The sequence below is a fragment of the Melospiza melodia genome, chromosome 1, assembly GCF_035770615.1.
Source record: "Melospiza melodia melodia isolate bMelMel2 chromosome 1, bMelMel2.pri, whole genome shotgun sequence".
NCBI classification, from domain to species: Eukaryota; Metazoa; Chordata; class Aves; order Passeriformes; family Passerellidae; genus Melospiza; species Melospiza melodia.
This window is the reverse complement of record NC_086194.1, coordinates 115708484-115725289: the sequence shown is the minus strand read 5'-3', so window position 1 is coordinate 115725289 and position 16806 is coordinate 115708484. Positions and strand designations below refer to the sequence as shown.

At 43.3% G+C, this 16806-nt stretch overlaps 1 protein-coding gene across 2 annotated transcripts; it reads left to right on the top strand.

Moving 5' to 3' along the window:
• Positions 1–352: 352 nt before the first annotated feature.
• CNDP2 (carnosine dipeptidase 2) lies at positions 353–15610 on the top strand. Of its 2 annotated transcripts, none has more exons than XM_063165179.1 (12): positions 353–422; positions 3027–3123; positions 4079–4222; positions 6648–6810; positions 8354–8442; positions 9344–9544; positions 10298–10382; positions 10920–11080; positions 12963–13127; positions 13661–13802; positions 14366–14513; positions 14925–15610. In XM_063165179.1, exons 2-12 carry the CDS (start codon positions 3064–3066, stop codon positions 14992–14994), a joined length of 1428 nt encoding a protein of 475 aa, XP_063021249.1. In that variant the 5' UTR covers positions 353–422; positions 3027–3063; the 3' UTR covers positions 14995–15610. The 2 variants fall into 2 exon arrangements, with proteins under 2 accessions (XP_063021249.1, XP_063021257.1); XM_063165187.1 differs by lacking the exon at positions 353–422 and adding an exon at positions 809–828.
• The last annotated feature ends 1196 nt before the right edge of the window (positions 15611–16806 follow it).

Here is a 16806-nt window from a genome sequence, read left to right as displayed (position 1 = left end):
ATTCTGGTTCTAGGAACCACATCTGAATCTATTAAACCTATCTAAACCACAAATGTAGGAAGATCATAAGGATACTCCCAGCTTTGGCTGGAATAATTCAGTTGTTCAGATTGGTCTCTACCATCTGTTATATTATACCCCATGTTATATTCGCCTATATACTATATTCCCCTTTATTACACCCCTTTACGGTTCCGGCCCCGCCCCACAGGGCCGCCCCCCGGCAGGCCGCAGCCCCGCGATGAGGCCCCGCCCCTTTTGGCTCAGGCCCCGCCCCCTAGGCGCTCATTGCCCGCGGATTGGCGGGCACGGCGCGGCGCGTGTCATGGGGCGGGGCTGGCGCGGAGGTATTTAAGGCGCCGTGGGGGGGGTACGTGTTTTCCGTACTCCAGGTGGGAGCCCGGGGTGCGTGGCTGCTGTGGGTGAGTGTCGGGAGGGGTCAGGGGAACGGCGTCCCTCGTTCCTGTCGTGCGGCGGCACCGCCGTACGTGGCCGGCTCTGTCCCTGCCCCTGCGCGGCCTGGCGGGGAGGAGCCGGGAATGCCGGGCGTGGGGCTCCGCCGGCGGGCCGGGCCTTGCTCCGTGTCCCCCGGTCTGTTCGGCCTTGGGGCTCGGCGGCACCGTGGCTGTCCCCGGAGAGAAGCTGCTCCTGTCCCTTCCTCGCTGCCGCTCTCGCTCCCCGTGCGCCCTCCCCCCGCGCTGTCCTTAGGGAGCCTGCCGTGCCCTGCTTCCTTCCCTCCCGTCCCGAGGCTGTCACCGGCCTGGAGGCTGCGGGGAGCTCGTCCCGGTGCTGCAAAACCCTGTAAAGAAACCCCCGTTTAACCTTCAGGTTAGCCTCGGTGCTGCAAAACCCTGTAAAGAAACCCGCGTTTAACCTTTAGGTCAGCCTCGGCCCGAAGTGCTGAGCCTGCGACCAGGGCATGGGGCTCGATGGTGGCTGCAGAGCCCTCTTGGTTCCGTGCTCTTCTCTGGGATATTATTGTTGTCTGTGGATACGGAGGGCAAAGTTGTAATGGTGCAGTCATAGCCCATTGGGTTGTTTTATTTCAAGGTGCAACTTCTGTAGTCCTGTGAAAAGATAAAGTGTAGAGCCTCTTCAGCTCTCCGTCCTGAAGGACCTACAGGAAGTTCAAACTCTGATTTTGCAGATGAAGGGGGAAGTAACATCCAGCCTTTTGCTGTGTAGTAACCAATACTTGCTTTTTGTAGTTTGAAGCTTTCTGGAGCAGGTTTCTTTGCAGCTCTTCAGTGTGGCTTGTGTGAATCAACGCCCGTGTGATTTCAGAACTATTTAATTATGGTTAAGTGATATTTAACGTAGTCCCTGACTTAACAAGTAGTTCAGCTCTTGTTTGTGTTGGACAGAAAGTCAGCCTCCATGTAATTCGTGTTTTGTGTCTGTGCTGTGGAGCTGGAGCCCTGAGGTTGCTCTAGAAACCGGTTGAGTGAAGGGGAGGGTCAGATGCCCTGGACTGATGCCTGTGTGCTGGTTTCCTGAAAAGCTCCATGTGAGCCTGAGCCTGAGCTCTGTTTATGAGGAGGGTGGTTTCATTATGGATCCCCAGCTTCAGTGAGAAGCATTGCTTTAACTTGATTATGTCTATGTAGTACTTCTGAAGGTGTTCAGATTTCACCTTTCATGACTCTTAAAGGGAATGCTTACCTGTCTGGTGATTTGGGATTGTTCTAATTGGTGTTTAAAAGTAATTATCCAAATTTAAACTCGATGGATGCTTTAAATTAAATCGATGCTATGTCTGGTGAGGGAGAGGATTTTTCTATGTCAAACACCAGTATCTGTGCTAGTACAACCTTGCTTGAAAGAAAATTTGGAGTGGTACTTGTATTGCAGTATATTGTGTGGGGCAACTTGCAGCTGAAAAGGATTTGTTTCAGATATGCAGAGTAGTCAGCTGCTCAAGAAATCCTAAGACAAGCAGTCAGATGTTTTAACAACTGTCTTGTGACTACCCTGTAGAAGCAGAAGAAAGGCTTAAAGGATCTGGCATAAAGCTGACTCAACAAAATACTGAATCACAGTGGCTGGAGCTGCTGAACATGCTTCTGTTACATGGGCACTGGAGTTCTTCCTCCTAGTCCAGGCACTTGGGTTCCAGAGGCACTCTTCAGGGAGCCTCCTCTGGAGTTACTCAGAAGGCTCCTGAGTAATGTGTTGTAGGGCCACATCTTAGACCAGCTGACCTCCAGTGTCCCTTTCAACCTTAGCCTGGCTGGGATTTGTAAAGCTCATTGTTTTCCTGGCTTAGATGAGGTGCTGTGTCTTTAGCTCTAACTTGAGAGTTAAGCTTAAGCTTGTTTGCTTTAGTGGGCAGTATTTTTTTTTCAATATTGATTTCAGACTGGTAAGGAAGATAGTAAACTGGAAAGGAGTCTTGGGTTTTCTCATGTGAACTTCAGTTGAAATAAAAACAAAAGAAGGAAGTGATAGCACTGAAGTAGTCATTGACAACTTGCTCATGACCTGCTGGGGCTGGCCTCTGTTCCTGTGGCTTCATTCTGACCTTATTTGTGAAATCTGAATGGCAGGCTGAGACTTAAGCCTAAAGAAATCAGAGTTTTCCAGCTGCTGTTTTTAACCTCCTCTGCAGAGCACAAAGTGTGGTGCTTTCTTGGACCTGGCTACCAGCATTTGAGCTATGGCATGTTATTACTTGAACTCATAATGAAATCTGCTCTTTGAAGTTGCATTTTACTTGAGTTACATTTTGCCTGCAAGTCTGCAGTAAAGTGAAGTGTATGATTTTATTGAAGCATCTCTAGAGACAAGACTGCTCAGTTCAACTTTGAAAGTTATTTTGAGGCATAAGGAGTGGTGTTGAAATTTAAATATGCTTTTGTTTAGCTACTTCTCTGTGGTGATTCCATGAAAGGGAGAGGCCTCAAGTTTTATGTTAGTACAGCTTGGTGTGTGGCATTAAAAGCTGAAAGGTGAAAGTCTCCTGTGGCTCTTGATTACTGACTGTCACTTCTTAACCTTGTAAAAGCTAAATTATTTTTCTCTCACAGAATCTTCAGCAACGCTGCTCTGAAAACTAGTCCAAAAATGTCTGGTCTGGAAACCCTCTTTAAATACATTGATGAACACCAGGACCTCTATGTTCAGGTAAGTTTTTCTTGAGTTTTTTCCTGCAGCATGGGCAGCTATGGCATTTTAGAAGTTATGTGGTCAGCCTCAAGCTTGTTGTTCCATCTGTATGGTATACCCAAGTAATAATGTCAAGTATTGGGAGAGAGGAGAGAGCAAGTGTGAGGGATTTGAGTCAGGCCAGAAAACTGTTTCTTAAATTTAGGCATAGTTCTGTTTAAAAACTTCAATGTCCATGGTAAATTTATTAGGAAATGATCTATTAGTGTATAGTGCAACTGGTGACCTATTTAGAAGTACAGGAAGCTGACACTGGTTCTGAATGCCAAACTAGGTGTATAGTTTCTTCCCTGTGGAGATGGGAGATGAAATATATTATAAATGAGGCTGGAACAAAGCTTTCTTGTATAAAACAATTTATGCTGGAGTACAGAGGGAGAGGTTGCCCTCTCCAAAGAGGTACTTTGCTGCTTGACCTGCTGTTTAGTTTGCTGCTAGTTTAGGTTGTATTGTAATCCCTTTCATCAATGAAGGAGTCAGTGGCACAGCACTGTGAACTGAGGCATGAACTGTGCCAAGTGTTCAGCTTGACTTCTGCCAGTTGTTCTTGCTGAACTCATGCAGGGAGAAAATGCTAAAGTGGCCTTTTTGAGAGACCCAAAGGACTTTAGCTGTTCTGGATACTTAAAGAACTAAAAGGACACAATAGGCACAAGCTGTGATACTCTTAAGCTTATTTGATATCTCTGCAGACTTTGTCCTATGCAGCAGGGACAGCTGTAGGCAAGTGAGGTTGTAGCGAACTTTTTGAGAGTAACATTATTGGTTACAAGTTCTTCTTTGAGCAGAGGACAGAGGTGATTTGCCTCAGTTTGAGCTTGGCTTAAACCAGTTTGGTGAATTACAAGGTGTGGGGTGGTATTTGCGTGGTGCCTGTTGTGCAGTAAAACCTGTAGCTCTTGCATCTCTGCAGCGCCTGGCAGAGTGGGTGGCGATCCAGAGCGTGTCAGCATGGCCAGAGAAGAGGGGCGAAATCAAGCGCATGATGGAGGTTGCTGCCAGGGAGATTGAGCGACTGGGAGGCACGACCAAACTCATGGATATTGGCAAACAAAAGGTACGTGAGCATCTCCATGGCAGCCTAGTAGGAAAAACATCTCTTTAGGACACAAGGTGTTGTGCATGAGGAAGTGCTGGTTTCTTGTGTTCCCAGTATGAAAGGCACCTAGACTCCATTGGAAGGCTGTTTATTGGACTTGTCATTGTAAAGAAAGATGATAGTATGGACATTCTTATGTCTCTGCAGATACTGGAATCTCCAAGCTGTGCAGCATCTAGCAGGCATCCAACCAGCATCCAACATGCTGTGCAGATCCCATGCATGGATATTTTTTTCCATTTTATTTATTCAAGCTGTTCAGTTCCACTGACAGAAGGGATTTTGTGTGAGAATTTCTTGATGCACTTTTAGATTAAGTCAAGGACATGTGATGTAATCCCCAGTGTCCAGTGGGAGCTGCCTTCAGGTTACAGTAAAGTGGCTCAGTTTATCCTGCAGTCCAGGGATGTGCACAGCACAGTACAGGCAGGAAGGTGAAGCTGTGTGTGCACAGGCTTTGGGCTATTCAGGTTATCTTTGGGGGTCACTCATTCCTTGGTGCCTAATGGGCTTCTGTGTTGGGATCACCACACAAAGGTCCTGTGGGCAGTGGTGGCCCAGAAAGGCAGTGCCTGTTGGGGTGTAGGATAATGTCTTTGCTGCCACGCAGTCTGAATGTTCTGTTAAAAACCTTTGTTTATAGTAAACCTTGGGACCCAATTAAAGATGTTGAATTAAATTTTGGACTGTATTAAATGTGTTTTAAATACTTTTTGAACTGAACATGAATAGAGCACCTGCAAACAAAAATGTTAGACATTTAAACAACAGGCTGCTATTGGTCCTTAGACCCATAGACTATAAAGATACTCACTGAAGTTTCAGTAAGTCTGCCAAAGGACTTCTGGACTCTTTCAGAAGTGTTACATTTGTCACAGGATTGCATCTCTCCCTTACTAGATACACAAGTATCATTAAATGAATTACTTCCCTCCTCATTTTTAGCTGTCCAGGCAAAGAAATGTATGTGCCTACAAGAATGATAATCTCATCCTAGAGAAATAGCCACTTGGTATGCTACTCCTCTGAAGTGCCTAGCCACTACCTGCCTCAGAGCAAGACCCATACCAAAATTTTGAGACTAGGATTTGGATAGTGGCATCAAAAACCTTGTACTGGAATGTTTACTAGTTTTAGAAGATTGTCCTTGTAATTGGTGTGAAAGACTGCTGAGTGAGATCTATGTTTATAGGAACCTTCTGAGCAGTTTTTTTGCCTTGGGCAACTGAATTACACTTGTTTGTAGCTACAGGTTCCAGCAGAAAAACAGCTGACTTGGGAGGGAATCTGGAGGTTAATTCTAGCCCTGCTACTACCTGCAACCTAAAAGCCCATCAAAAGCATTTCAGTTAATTAAGAAACAAAGTCGTTCTTTTCATCACTGTAACTTTTTGGTTGCAAGAACTGACTTTAGAGTTTTATACGTAATAGCTTTATTAGGGAACTTTAATACATCTGCAAGAGTTACTTTCAGTGTTTTAAGTGTAGAGAGAGCTAGTCAATGTATTATGTGTTGCTGCTATATCTGCGAGGGACAATGTAAAGTAACTGAACTTGTCAGATGAAAGTTGATTTACTGCTGCACAGCAATTTGTTGTGTTGATTACTGTAAATTCTTGCACTAGGGCTTTAGTCATGAAGAGCTGCATCTGGCCAAGGACCATGTAACCTCTTGATAAAAATCTGGAGCTTGGAACCCATATAAGCAAAAAGTCAAAGCTGATCTTGCATCTTCTGAACAGTGTGTAGAAGTACATGTTCACTGAAAGGGAAGTACTTGCTGACTGGGAATAGCTTGTGATAATTGCTTATGGGGTATTCCAAGGGATTAAGCTATGTTCAACTCTTGAACTCCTGAACTGAGTTCATCAGCACTACCCTGCCCTTAGTGTAACAATGTAGGCTGGTACAAAGAAATATGTCTGTTATGCTGGTCTTATTTGGGTGTAGGCACGTGTTACACCCAGCCTTACCAGGGAATTTTTGTCCAGAGAGCTGTACTGTGGACAGATGAAAGTGCAGTGACAAGCAATATTGAATGGAGTTTATCACTTATGCTTAGGTCAGCATTAGATACAGCAGTTTGGCATGCAGTCAGCTTGCTCTGCTAAAATCTGATGTAGGATTGGTAGTTTAAAGCTAACAGTTCGAAGTGGCTTGGAACATTTTGGCTGTTGCTGGGACTTGTCAGGAAACTAACTGGCATGGTGCCACCAGGCCTTCTTTGGCACCCTGCTCCTGGCAATTGGTTGAAGTAGATTAGTTTTGTTTAGCTGTCTGTGCCTCTACTCTTATAACCTCTATAGTGTTAAGGTAATTCAAATATCTGATTAAAACTCTGGCATTCCACATTTTATTAAAACTTCTGCCTTCCTATTTCTAGCTGCCTGATGGATCAGAGATCCCCCTACCGCCAATTGTTCTGGGAACACTGGGCACGGATCCACGCAAGAAGACAGTGTGTGTGTATGGTCACCTGGATGTTCAGCCAGCTGCCTTAGAGGATGGCTGGGACAGTGAGCCCTTCACCCTGGTAGAAAGAGATGGTAAGAGCAGTGGGCTTCACAAACTGATGAACACTTCTGTAACAAGTGTGGTATTCCTCAATTGTTCCAAAGCTGTGCTATTGATTGAAAGAGGGAAGGAGAGTTAGAAGTGGTATGGATGTTTATTTAATACTGTTGAGGTAAAAATGTACAGATGGGGAAATGGTAAGTCTAGCTACAAAATCTCAGCTACTCCTGGGATTTTTTCCCTTTTCTGATAGTCTAGGCTGTAATTTGCATGTTTGCTTTCTTGTGGCTACAGCACAATCTTAACTACTGCCTTCCATGGTGCCAGCTTGTTGCCAGAGAGCTTTTTAGAACTAAATTCTTGTTCACAGCTTGAAGCCTGTAAGGTCATGTCAGACAGCAGGAATTTTGAACCATTACTGAGAAAAAATACACAACACAACTTCTTTAAGCCTGGAGATAGGAGTGACACAGCAGCCTCTCTGGGTTGCCTTGTGTTTAACTGCTCTACTATGAGTACTATAGAAGCTCTTTTGCAGAGGTAGTGCCCCAAAATTTGTCCCTCTCCCATAAATGGGGATGAAGAAATGGTGCAGTATCTCCTGTTGAAACAACATTGCCAGCAGTCAAGAGGACTTAAAACTCCATTTTCTATTAAAAGCTGGTGCTGCTGACAGCTTCTTGTTTCACTTTCTCAGTGTTAGAGGTCAGCTCAATTGGAGGACATTAACCACTCTTGTTCCACAAGCATTAATGATTGCCAGAGAAAGGAGTAGCTGTGCAACTGGTACTCCTGCTTGGGCACTTACTCATAGGCAGCAGAATCCAAGTTACTAAACTGAGTTAGCTCATCTCCTAGCAAGACCTAGAATTGCCTCAGGCTGTGGCTTGTCTTTGTGGAGCCTGGCCATGCAGGAGACTTTCTCCAATGGCTCTTTACCTTTGCAAGCTGTCTGGCCTGTTCTGTCACTGGTTATGTGGAGCACTGAGGGAATGTAGCCCCAGCTCTGAGGTGCACTGATAGCTGCCTCTGCTATGATCCTGTGTGCTACATTTTCTCAGAATTCCCTGGGGCCTGTGGAACTCATCTTTGACTAAATTCCTTTCTGACAAGATCCACTTTTATCTGGAGAATCCAGAGAAGTGATTTGTAACTAGCCACTGAATTTTTACTCTTCAAACAAAGAATTACTGAACTGAAGATAATACTTGATAGATTTCTGTAAAAAGCAGAAAACTTGTTTCTATACACTGAGATGTTTGTAGAAAATTGTATTATCATGAAAAATAAGGCAACTATGTCTTCTCCTGGGTTATAATAAATTCCTATTAAGGGAGCAGCTGAGGGAAGAGGTGGGGAAGTTCTCTGAGTGGGAGAACTTTTGCAGTTCTGTATCCATCCTACTTGAAAGGGTACGTGAAGCAGGATGTAAGACTGCTACTTATGAAGAATCAGAAATTATTCATTAAGCAGGGAAAAAAGGATTACCCAAAACCAAATGTTCTCATCTAGGCAAGAGATGAAACTTCATACTAATTTTTTCCTCACTGGTTAATTTCTATCTTGTTTCTACAGGAAAGTTGTATGGGAGAGGATCAACAGATGACAAAGGTCCAGTGCTTGCCTGGCTGAATGCCTTGGAGGCTTATCAACAAACTAACCAGGTATGTGCCCAAAACATATTCTGCTTTTTCACACACAGCTGAGTCTAACAATAAATGTTATCCAAGCCACAAACCCTTGTGAGGGAAGCCTGCTTATTCAGCTGATTGGAGGGATGATGCAATAGTCCTGTAAATTTCCTGATTTCCTAGTAGGGTTAAGGTGACTTGCTGACAAGTTAGTCCTGTAGATGCTTAGGTTGCAATTCTAACAATTTTCATTTAATGAAATATGTAGGAAGGAAAATACAAATGCAAGCATGTGGATCAGGGGGAATAATCAAATGAGATCACTGTCATGTAAGGATGTCAAATTACTTTGGCCTTTATCAAGGCTTAATGCCTCACTGCCACTGAGCTCTAAGAGGAGGTTAACTTAGTAGCACTAAAATTGGGAGCTTTGCTTATTTCTGTTAAAGAAAATGTGCAATCACAAATAGCTCAGGGTGTTTTCTTAATCTTGCAAGACAAGTTCCTATTGCTTTTGAGAGGAATAACCAGTTCTCAGCTGCTATCTAGGTATATAGAATATGCTAGACTGGATAAACAGGGTAGCTCTGTTCCTACTGTGGCATGCAATTCCTGTGGTTTATGTTAGTTTTCCTGGTGGCTTCCCTTTGGCAACAGATTTCTGCTGTGTTCCCATGCTTACAGGGTTTGGGGGGCAAGTTTTTAATACTTTTTTGAAGAATTTGAATTCCATCAAGTGAAGGGTGGTGTAAGTGCCCTCAACATAAGCACAATCCAAACTTGAAACCAGTTTGTGTATAATTAACAAATTCCTCTGGAGTTATTTTAGCCATGTCCATTTTTCTGCTTTGAATGCAACAGATGAAAATTACAGATCACTGAAGGAGTCAAGTGTTCTCACATGCTTAATCTGTTCTTGTTTTTCATTTCAAAGGAGTTTCCAGTAAATATTAGGTTTTGCCTAGAGGGTATGGAAGAATCAGGATCTGAAGGCCTTGATGAACTGATTTTTGCTCAGCGAGATGCTTTCTTTAAAGATGTGGATTATGTTTGCATTTCTGACAACTACTGGCTAGGCAAGAAGAAGCCTTGTATCACTTATGGTTTGAGAGGTATCTGCTACTACTTCATAGAGGTAAGTGCTGAAGTGCACTACAAATCCATTATTATTAAACTGAATTTTCCACAGGAGAAGAGTGGTAGTGCAAACTTTTTAATGTCAGTAGCTTTTTTCAGGAAAGAAATTGGCTATTTATGTGGAATGCTTTTTCCTATTAGTCTAAACATCCTTCTCTTGCTGTTCTATCTGATACTTGGGTGGGTGGGATAGCTTTCAGATGTGTGAAGCAAGATAAACCAGCATTCCACTGAAGGATTGTCTCATAGCATAGATATCATCATCCACATACAGCCTTCTTATAGATGGGTGTCACATTAGCGCTTTCCAGTCAGCTGGAATATCTCCAATTAACCAGAACTCCTGGTAGACGATTGAGAGTGGTTTGACAAGTTTTTACCAGTTCCCTCAATACTTTGGGGTGGGGTGCATCACATCTGGGCCCATAGACTTGTGGGTGGCTAACTGACATAGCAGGTCATTAACCATGTCCTCATGGATCATGGACTTCCCTCATCTCCCCATCACCAACTTGCAGCTCAGGGAGCAGGGCATCCTGAGGACAACTGATCTTGATATTGGAGACTGAGGCAAAGATGACATTAAATACCTCTGCCTTTTTCTCATCCCCTGACACTACACTGCCCTCTGCTTTGAACAAGTGATGGGTACACTCCTTGGCCAGATCAAGTTCTAGCTGGGCTTTGGCTGTTGTAGTTTCCTCCCTACATGGCAAAATCTCTGTGCTGAATCTTTGTTCACTTCAATCAGGTGGAATGTTGTGACAAAGACCTTCACTCCGGAGTTTATGGTGGTTCGGTCCATGAGGCCATGACAGATCTCATTGCTCTGATGGGTAAGAAAACACAGGTTTCACTGAATGCATTTAAAATGGGAGCAGGAACCATCCAAGCATGACTGAGTTTGCAGTAGCAAAGCAGTGGCCAGTGAATTGGTGCTTGCCAGGAATGCAAAACTACTGCCTTAGATACAGAAACATGGTGAAGGTCTTGCCAAGAAGTTGTCTGTTTACTCTTAGCTTTTCCTAAAACCTTGCTGTAAATTTGCATGTTAATTAGATCAGCTGTCTTCTCAATTTCTGCTGTGGGTATGATACTGAACTCTTTGGGAATCCTACCTTCAGACAGCCAGTGAAATGTAGCAGTAGAGTTAAATAGAGTAGCAAGCAAGTGTACATTTTGGATACAGGCAACTCCTTTTAAGGGTCTTCCATGTTCAGTGGTGCATGCTCTGGAAAATAGAAGTCTAAATTTCATTGCATTTGCAGAGTTTTCAGAAGGCCCAGACTTCAGTTTCCCAAGGAAAGTGTTCCCAGCAATGACATCTTGTATCTTTTGGTTGAATACTGATATTAGGTGCTTCTTGTTTACAGGTTCTCTTGTAGACAAGAAAGGGAAAATCCTCATCCCAGGTGTTAATGAAGCTGTGGCCCCTGTTACTGATGAGGAGCTGGCATTATATGAGAAGATTGATTTTGACCTGACAGAATATGCAAAAGATGTAGGAGCAACAAGACTTCTACATGATGCAAAGGTGTGCTGCACTTGTTCTCTGCCCTGTCTAGCTCAAGCTGTCTGTGTTAGTAGGAGACCAGAAACAAACTTGTGGATGTGTGTGTGTTAAGTAATTTGTTAGGCAGAGGATTCATCTGATGTCTTCAAGATGGTGAGAATGCCTTGAAGATAATGTTGCTTCTGTATGGTTGACTGCATACTTAACACTTTGCAGAGGAACTACTAGTGTTAGGTGCTTGAAAACTTATTCTAGGTTATCCCATGTTTAACTCTGAATTTGCTTCTTACTCTGTATAAATAGTATTTGAAACTTGTACAGAACTTTAATGCTGTTCTCTTAATGCTAGATAAGAATGTTGGCAGCTTTCCAGAGGCCAGGTGACAATCTACACAAAGCATCTGATTTCCTACATCTGTAGGAAGTTCAGTGGGTTATCAGAAATAAAGCAGTTGCTCAGAGATGATTGCTCCTTAGGTGAGAAAAGAGCTTGAAACCCAGCTTTGCTGAATTCAAGGCTGGCATGCTGAACATGTTCCTAGACCTGGCAGACAAGGACTGTTTTGTAATCATGAGCTAGGCAGCCCAAATCTTTGAACAATCTCAAGCTCAATAAACTCATGTCTAAAGTTAAATCTGCACCCTGGGAGCTCTCCAAATGAATGCTTTTAACAGCACTGACTCTTACAAGGTACAGGTATTACATACTAATTTTAAAACTCTAGATGTAAATACATCTCCTGTCATAAAAAGCAGACACAGGTGTTGTAAAAGGCAAGTTTACATGTGCAGGTCTGTCTTCTGTCCTAGTACTGTCAGGAGACTTCAAACTGAACTCAAATAGGAATAAGTAACAATTTATATCCTCAGCCTTGTCTTTACATGCTCAGGTTTATATCAACTGGGAGCAAACAGGCTTCCTTGCTTAGCCCTGTCCTTTAAAGTAATGGATGAATTATAGCTTGGATATAAGGAGGAGCTGGCAAGATGTTCTTTGTGATACTGAACTGAAGCTGTTCAGTCTTGGCTCAACAGAAATTCCAGCTAAGGGACTTCTAAGCTGCATACATGCAAGAAGGGCTTTAGGGCTAGGAAAAGATGACTGTAACTTCCAGATAAGAAGCAAATGTGCGTAAGAGATTTGAACTGTGACAGCTACATTTGCTTTGAGAGAAGATTGTAAGCAGGTTGTACCTGGAGAAAAACCAACTTGTTAACATAATGGACACAAAATTTGAGTCTCCTGCATTTCTGCAGTGAAGCTCATGCTGGAGACACTGCACCTGTGTCTGCTCAGAGCAACTCAACAACTGCACTGAGTTCAGCATCCAATGTACTGAACAGCTGTGCTCAAGGTAACAGAGAGGAAATGCAGGAAACGTACCTGAAGGCAATGATGGTCAGTTTAATCAGCCTGCACTTCAGGCTTTTTAATACAGCTGATGATATAAAGAAAAGCACACTGTAAGCCTCAGTTTGAGCAGTGGTGAGGCTTTTAGAAAATGGGAACTTAAGCAGTGTCTTGGTGATGAAGGCACCTGCCTGTCCTGAGGCAGTGGGAATTAAAACTTTCAATGTTCCCTACAAACTGTGCTTGAGCACCTTATAAATGCTGCTTGTGTCCTAATCAGAATTAGACTGGTCATGTCCCCTAAGTTCCCCAGAGCTAGGAGAGAGCCAGACTAGAACTGCTGAGTCTCTTAAGGTGCACAGAGCCCATCTGTGTTATCAAAATGTGTGCTTAATGGGAGTAACAGCTTCTGAGTGATCTTCAATGACCTGCATTTCTGCATGGGAAAAAGCACTATTTCTTGCAAGTTCTTTATTAGGTTGATGAAATCATTAATTTAAGGAACTCTGTCAAACTTCACGTAACCTTGCATTTTTCTCTTCGCTTCTGCAGAGAGAGATCCTTATGCACAGGTGGAGATTCCCATCCTTGTCTCTCCATGGGATTGAAGGAGCTTTCTCAGCCTCTGGTGCCAAGACTGTGATTCCTAGGAAAGTGATTGGCAAGTTCTCAATCAGGCTTGTGCCAAACATGACTCCTGAAGAAGTCACAAAGAATGTATGTTGAGTTGGATTGCTGCTAACCAAACAAGTGTCTCTAAACTTCTGTTCACCTTGCCTTGGGGAAAGAGTTTCTCTGTTTTCTAAAGCAGTTCTGTTCATTTGCTTTCCCACTATCTTCCCTGAACTGCACCTCAGCATGAGATAACTGAGGGAATCCTGTAGTGCCCCAGTGCACTGTAGTGGTCTGATTACCCAGTTTCTCTGAACTCAAAAGGGCTTAGGAATAAATGCTAGCCTAATTGTGGGGCACTTGGACTGCCAGAAATGCATATTCAAGAGCAGCAGTGTTTGACATACTGCCTAATTGTTCTACAATGCACTGTTAATTTGCCTAAAGAAGATATTCTGGTTCAGAGCAGAGAATTATTGGAATACTTCAAGATAAGAGCAATAGGAAAAGTATTGCTGCACAGTTGTAGTGATCTGCAAGTCCCTAAGATTCAAGGGATCTCAGCTTTTAGAATATGAGCTTTGCCAGTGCTCATACAAATGCTAACAGTAGATAAGATCATTCAATCTTTCTTACAGGTTGAAGACTACTTGAACAAGAAGTTTGCGGAGCTGCGGAGTCCCAACAAATTCAAAGTGTACTTAGGCCATGGTGGAAAACCCTGGGTGTCAGACTTCAACCACCCCCACTACATGGCTGGTAGGAGGGCCATGAAGACAGGTCAGTGGGTTTTTCATTCTTGTTCAGCACCTCAGAAAACACTGAGGAAGTCATGTTTGCTGAATATTAAGTGTTCTGCTCTCACGTTGAATAACTTTGGCTCACTAAGTGAGGAAGCATGTCATGTGCAACCTTTAAATGGAAATCTGAGGTACAGGAAGGAAAGATACTGGATATCAAATTCATTAATGCTTTTCTGGGACAAGTTTGTTGATGTGGTGGTGCTTTTGCATAAGGATGAGAGTGTTGGTTCAGATCACTTGCTAAGCCAAATTCAGTGAAGTTTGGTCACAGCACCCCTCTTAATCAGTTTAGATTGTATTTGACAGGTAGAGCAACTTTAACTTGTGTTGAAGTACAGATAGGACTTCAGATTAAGTGTTGTATAACTGACAGTGACAATATTTCAGTGCTGCATGTGTGGGGAGAAGCTCCACAGTTTTGTGGCCTTTGCAGTCTGGCTGATTTGGCCAGCACCTGGTACAGATGGGTACATGACAGCTTAAGTGAGGGTTTGTGGGGAAAAAATAGACTTCAAACTGACTAGAGTATTGCTTTTCTAGTGTTTGGAGTTGAACCAGACCTGACCAGGGAGGGAGGAAGCATTCCTGTTACCCTTACTTTTCAAGAAGCCACAGGCAAGAATGTCATGCTGCTTCCTGTTGGAGCTGCAGATGATGGTGCTCACTCTCAAAATGAAAAACTAAATAGGTAAGAGAATATCTATTCCTGTGCTGGGGTGTCTTGGCATCTATTATGAAAAACATTAAGAACTGACCTCTTGTTTTTGTTTAATTCTCTGGATTCTCAAAGTGCCATCCTCCCCAGGAGAGAATGCCTGACTGGTTGGGTAACTAGTTTGTAGCTGAATTTTGATTTCTACATTGATACTCTTGAAACCAGAAGCAAGTTTTATATTTTTGTCTCTAAGCTCCCCCAGGGGTGGTGTTTCTGTCTTGCCAGGGATGCTGTAGGGGTTTGGGCAGTAGTGCCTGTTGCCTGCAGCAGCAATTCCTATAGAGTTTGTCATGTGTGTGGGACTGATGTGTGGCTTTGCAAATAGGGCATCTGCTAGAAATAAAGCTCAGTGGAGACACTGCTAAAGGAAACTCTTCTTTGCAGGTACAACTACATCCAGGGGGTGAAGATGCTTGGTGCATACCTCTATGAAGTTTCCCAGCTGAAGGACTAAGTTAGACACCTCACTTTCTGGTTTATGGATCAGAAGTCTGAATTTTCTTGCAAAATGTCATCAATTATCAAGCATGGCTCCCCTTTTCTATCAACACTCCACTGCTTTGATGGGGGAGAGGGAAAGGGGCAGTTCCACTTGACAAGGAACATGATACACCAAAAATACTTCTCTAAATGCTTACTTTATATGAACAGACTATTCCTTAACTGGTCAGCAGTCCTGAACTGCATCTTCATCCCTCTGTATCACTTCAGTTTGCTGCATTGATCTACTTTTCCTGTAAATGAAGAGGAATGATTTACTCTCAGCAGTTTAAGTAGCCACAACAGTGGCAGAACTTCCAGCCAATTTAAGGTTCTAATTCCTGGGTATGTCCTGGAAACAAGTAATCAAGATTATGGGGCAACACTGGAATGTGCTCAAGCTGTACTGAGACATCTGTCTGTGCTGAGTGATTTGAAGGAGCAGTTTGTCTCTTACAGTGGATGCCTGCTTGCAGGCTTCAATTTACAGGGAATCAGGTTGTAAGAAATTTCACTGTGGTAGTGACTACTGGCCATTTTTGTAAAGCTGCCTTTGTACTACCAAAAGAGTAATAAATAATCATGCTGTAGTTTGGCTCTTGGTCTCTAAGGTTTAAATAATGGCTTGGCTGGAAAGCAACTTTGGGAACTTGGGAGGGATGCTTCTGTGGCTATAAAGGCAGATGAGCAACATGGCTACACAGGCTATATCTTGTGGGAATCCAAATTTTTATTCCTGGGCTCTGTCTCTGTAAGAATTTGTTGACCTGAAGCTGATGCTGCAAACTCCAGCTCTCCTGTGAGAAAATGAGCTCAAAATGTTTGATTTTGGCTCTGTAAACCAGATCATCACACACTGTAGCATAACTGAAAATACTAAAGGGAGTGAATGGAATTTGTAGGCACAAACAGAGAGATCACTAGTTGCAACCACTACTGACATCCCACTTCAAGCTGTCTACTGGATACATTAAACTCCAATACTTCTGTTGTTATGTCAAAAAACTCCAGAAAAATCAAACCTCTTAAATGATTGGAATCTGAGGTGGATTGGGCTCCCTGCTTCTGAATGACCTGATCAGCAGCCTAAGGTAGGTAAGTGTTTCAAGTGATGGTCCTTGGCTCTGGTACAGTATGGTACAGTCCTGTGTCCTGACACAGGTCAGCAGCATCAGATGATTGCCCCTTTGAAGGGTAGAAGGTGGGAAAAGCTTCTCTACCTGGTTTTCACTGTTGCTTGATCTGGAGACTTTACAGTGGAGAGCTGTTGGGCTTGGGAGTCTTCTGGTGCCACTGGAGACTTGTTTTGGTTTTTTTGGTTTGTCACTGAAGTTGATGACTGGAGATAATCTGGTGCCATTAACCCTTGCACTTGGAGCTGGGGTACAGTCACACCATCCTGTGTCAATTCTTGTAAGCACTGAACACAGACACTGGGGAGTGAATGTTTATTAATTTGGTTGTGAGCTATGTTCAGAAACCATGTGTAGTTGTCCTTTTGTAACAAATTTATTGAGAATCAGTTAATTGGCTCAAGCTCTGCACTGCAGACACTGTATCAGATCCTGTACTTGCTGAATAAGTACAGCCTGGCAGAGTTGTGAAGGAGGCCCAAACAGAAGAAAAGATGTCAAGAGGTTTGTAGAAAAGGCTGAGGAGCAGGTACTGTTGAATATACAGCAGAAATATTTTGGTATGAGGAGAGTGCCAGAATCCTGTGAAAAAGACATTAAAATGGGCCTTTGACCTGAGCAACCTGCAGGGGCCTATTTAAGCCCACAGGAGT

Excerpts from the sequence above, each read along its gene's own strand:
- CNDP2 (XM_063165179.1), top strand. The coding sequence starts at position 3,064 with ATGTCTGGTCTGGAAACCCTCTTTAAATACATTGATGAACACCAGGAC. Across the intron at positions 4,223-6,647 it reads TGGATATTGGCAAACAAAAG|CTGCCTGATGGATCAGAGAT; the intron begins GTACGTGAGCAT and ends TCCTATTTCTAG. Across the intron at positions 6,811-8,353 it reads CACCCTGGTAGAAAGAGATG|GAAAGTTGTATGGGAGAGGA; the intron begins GTAAGAGCAGTG and ends TTGTTTCTACAG.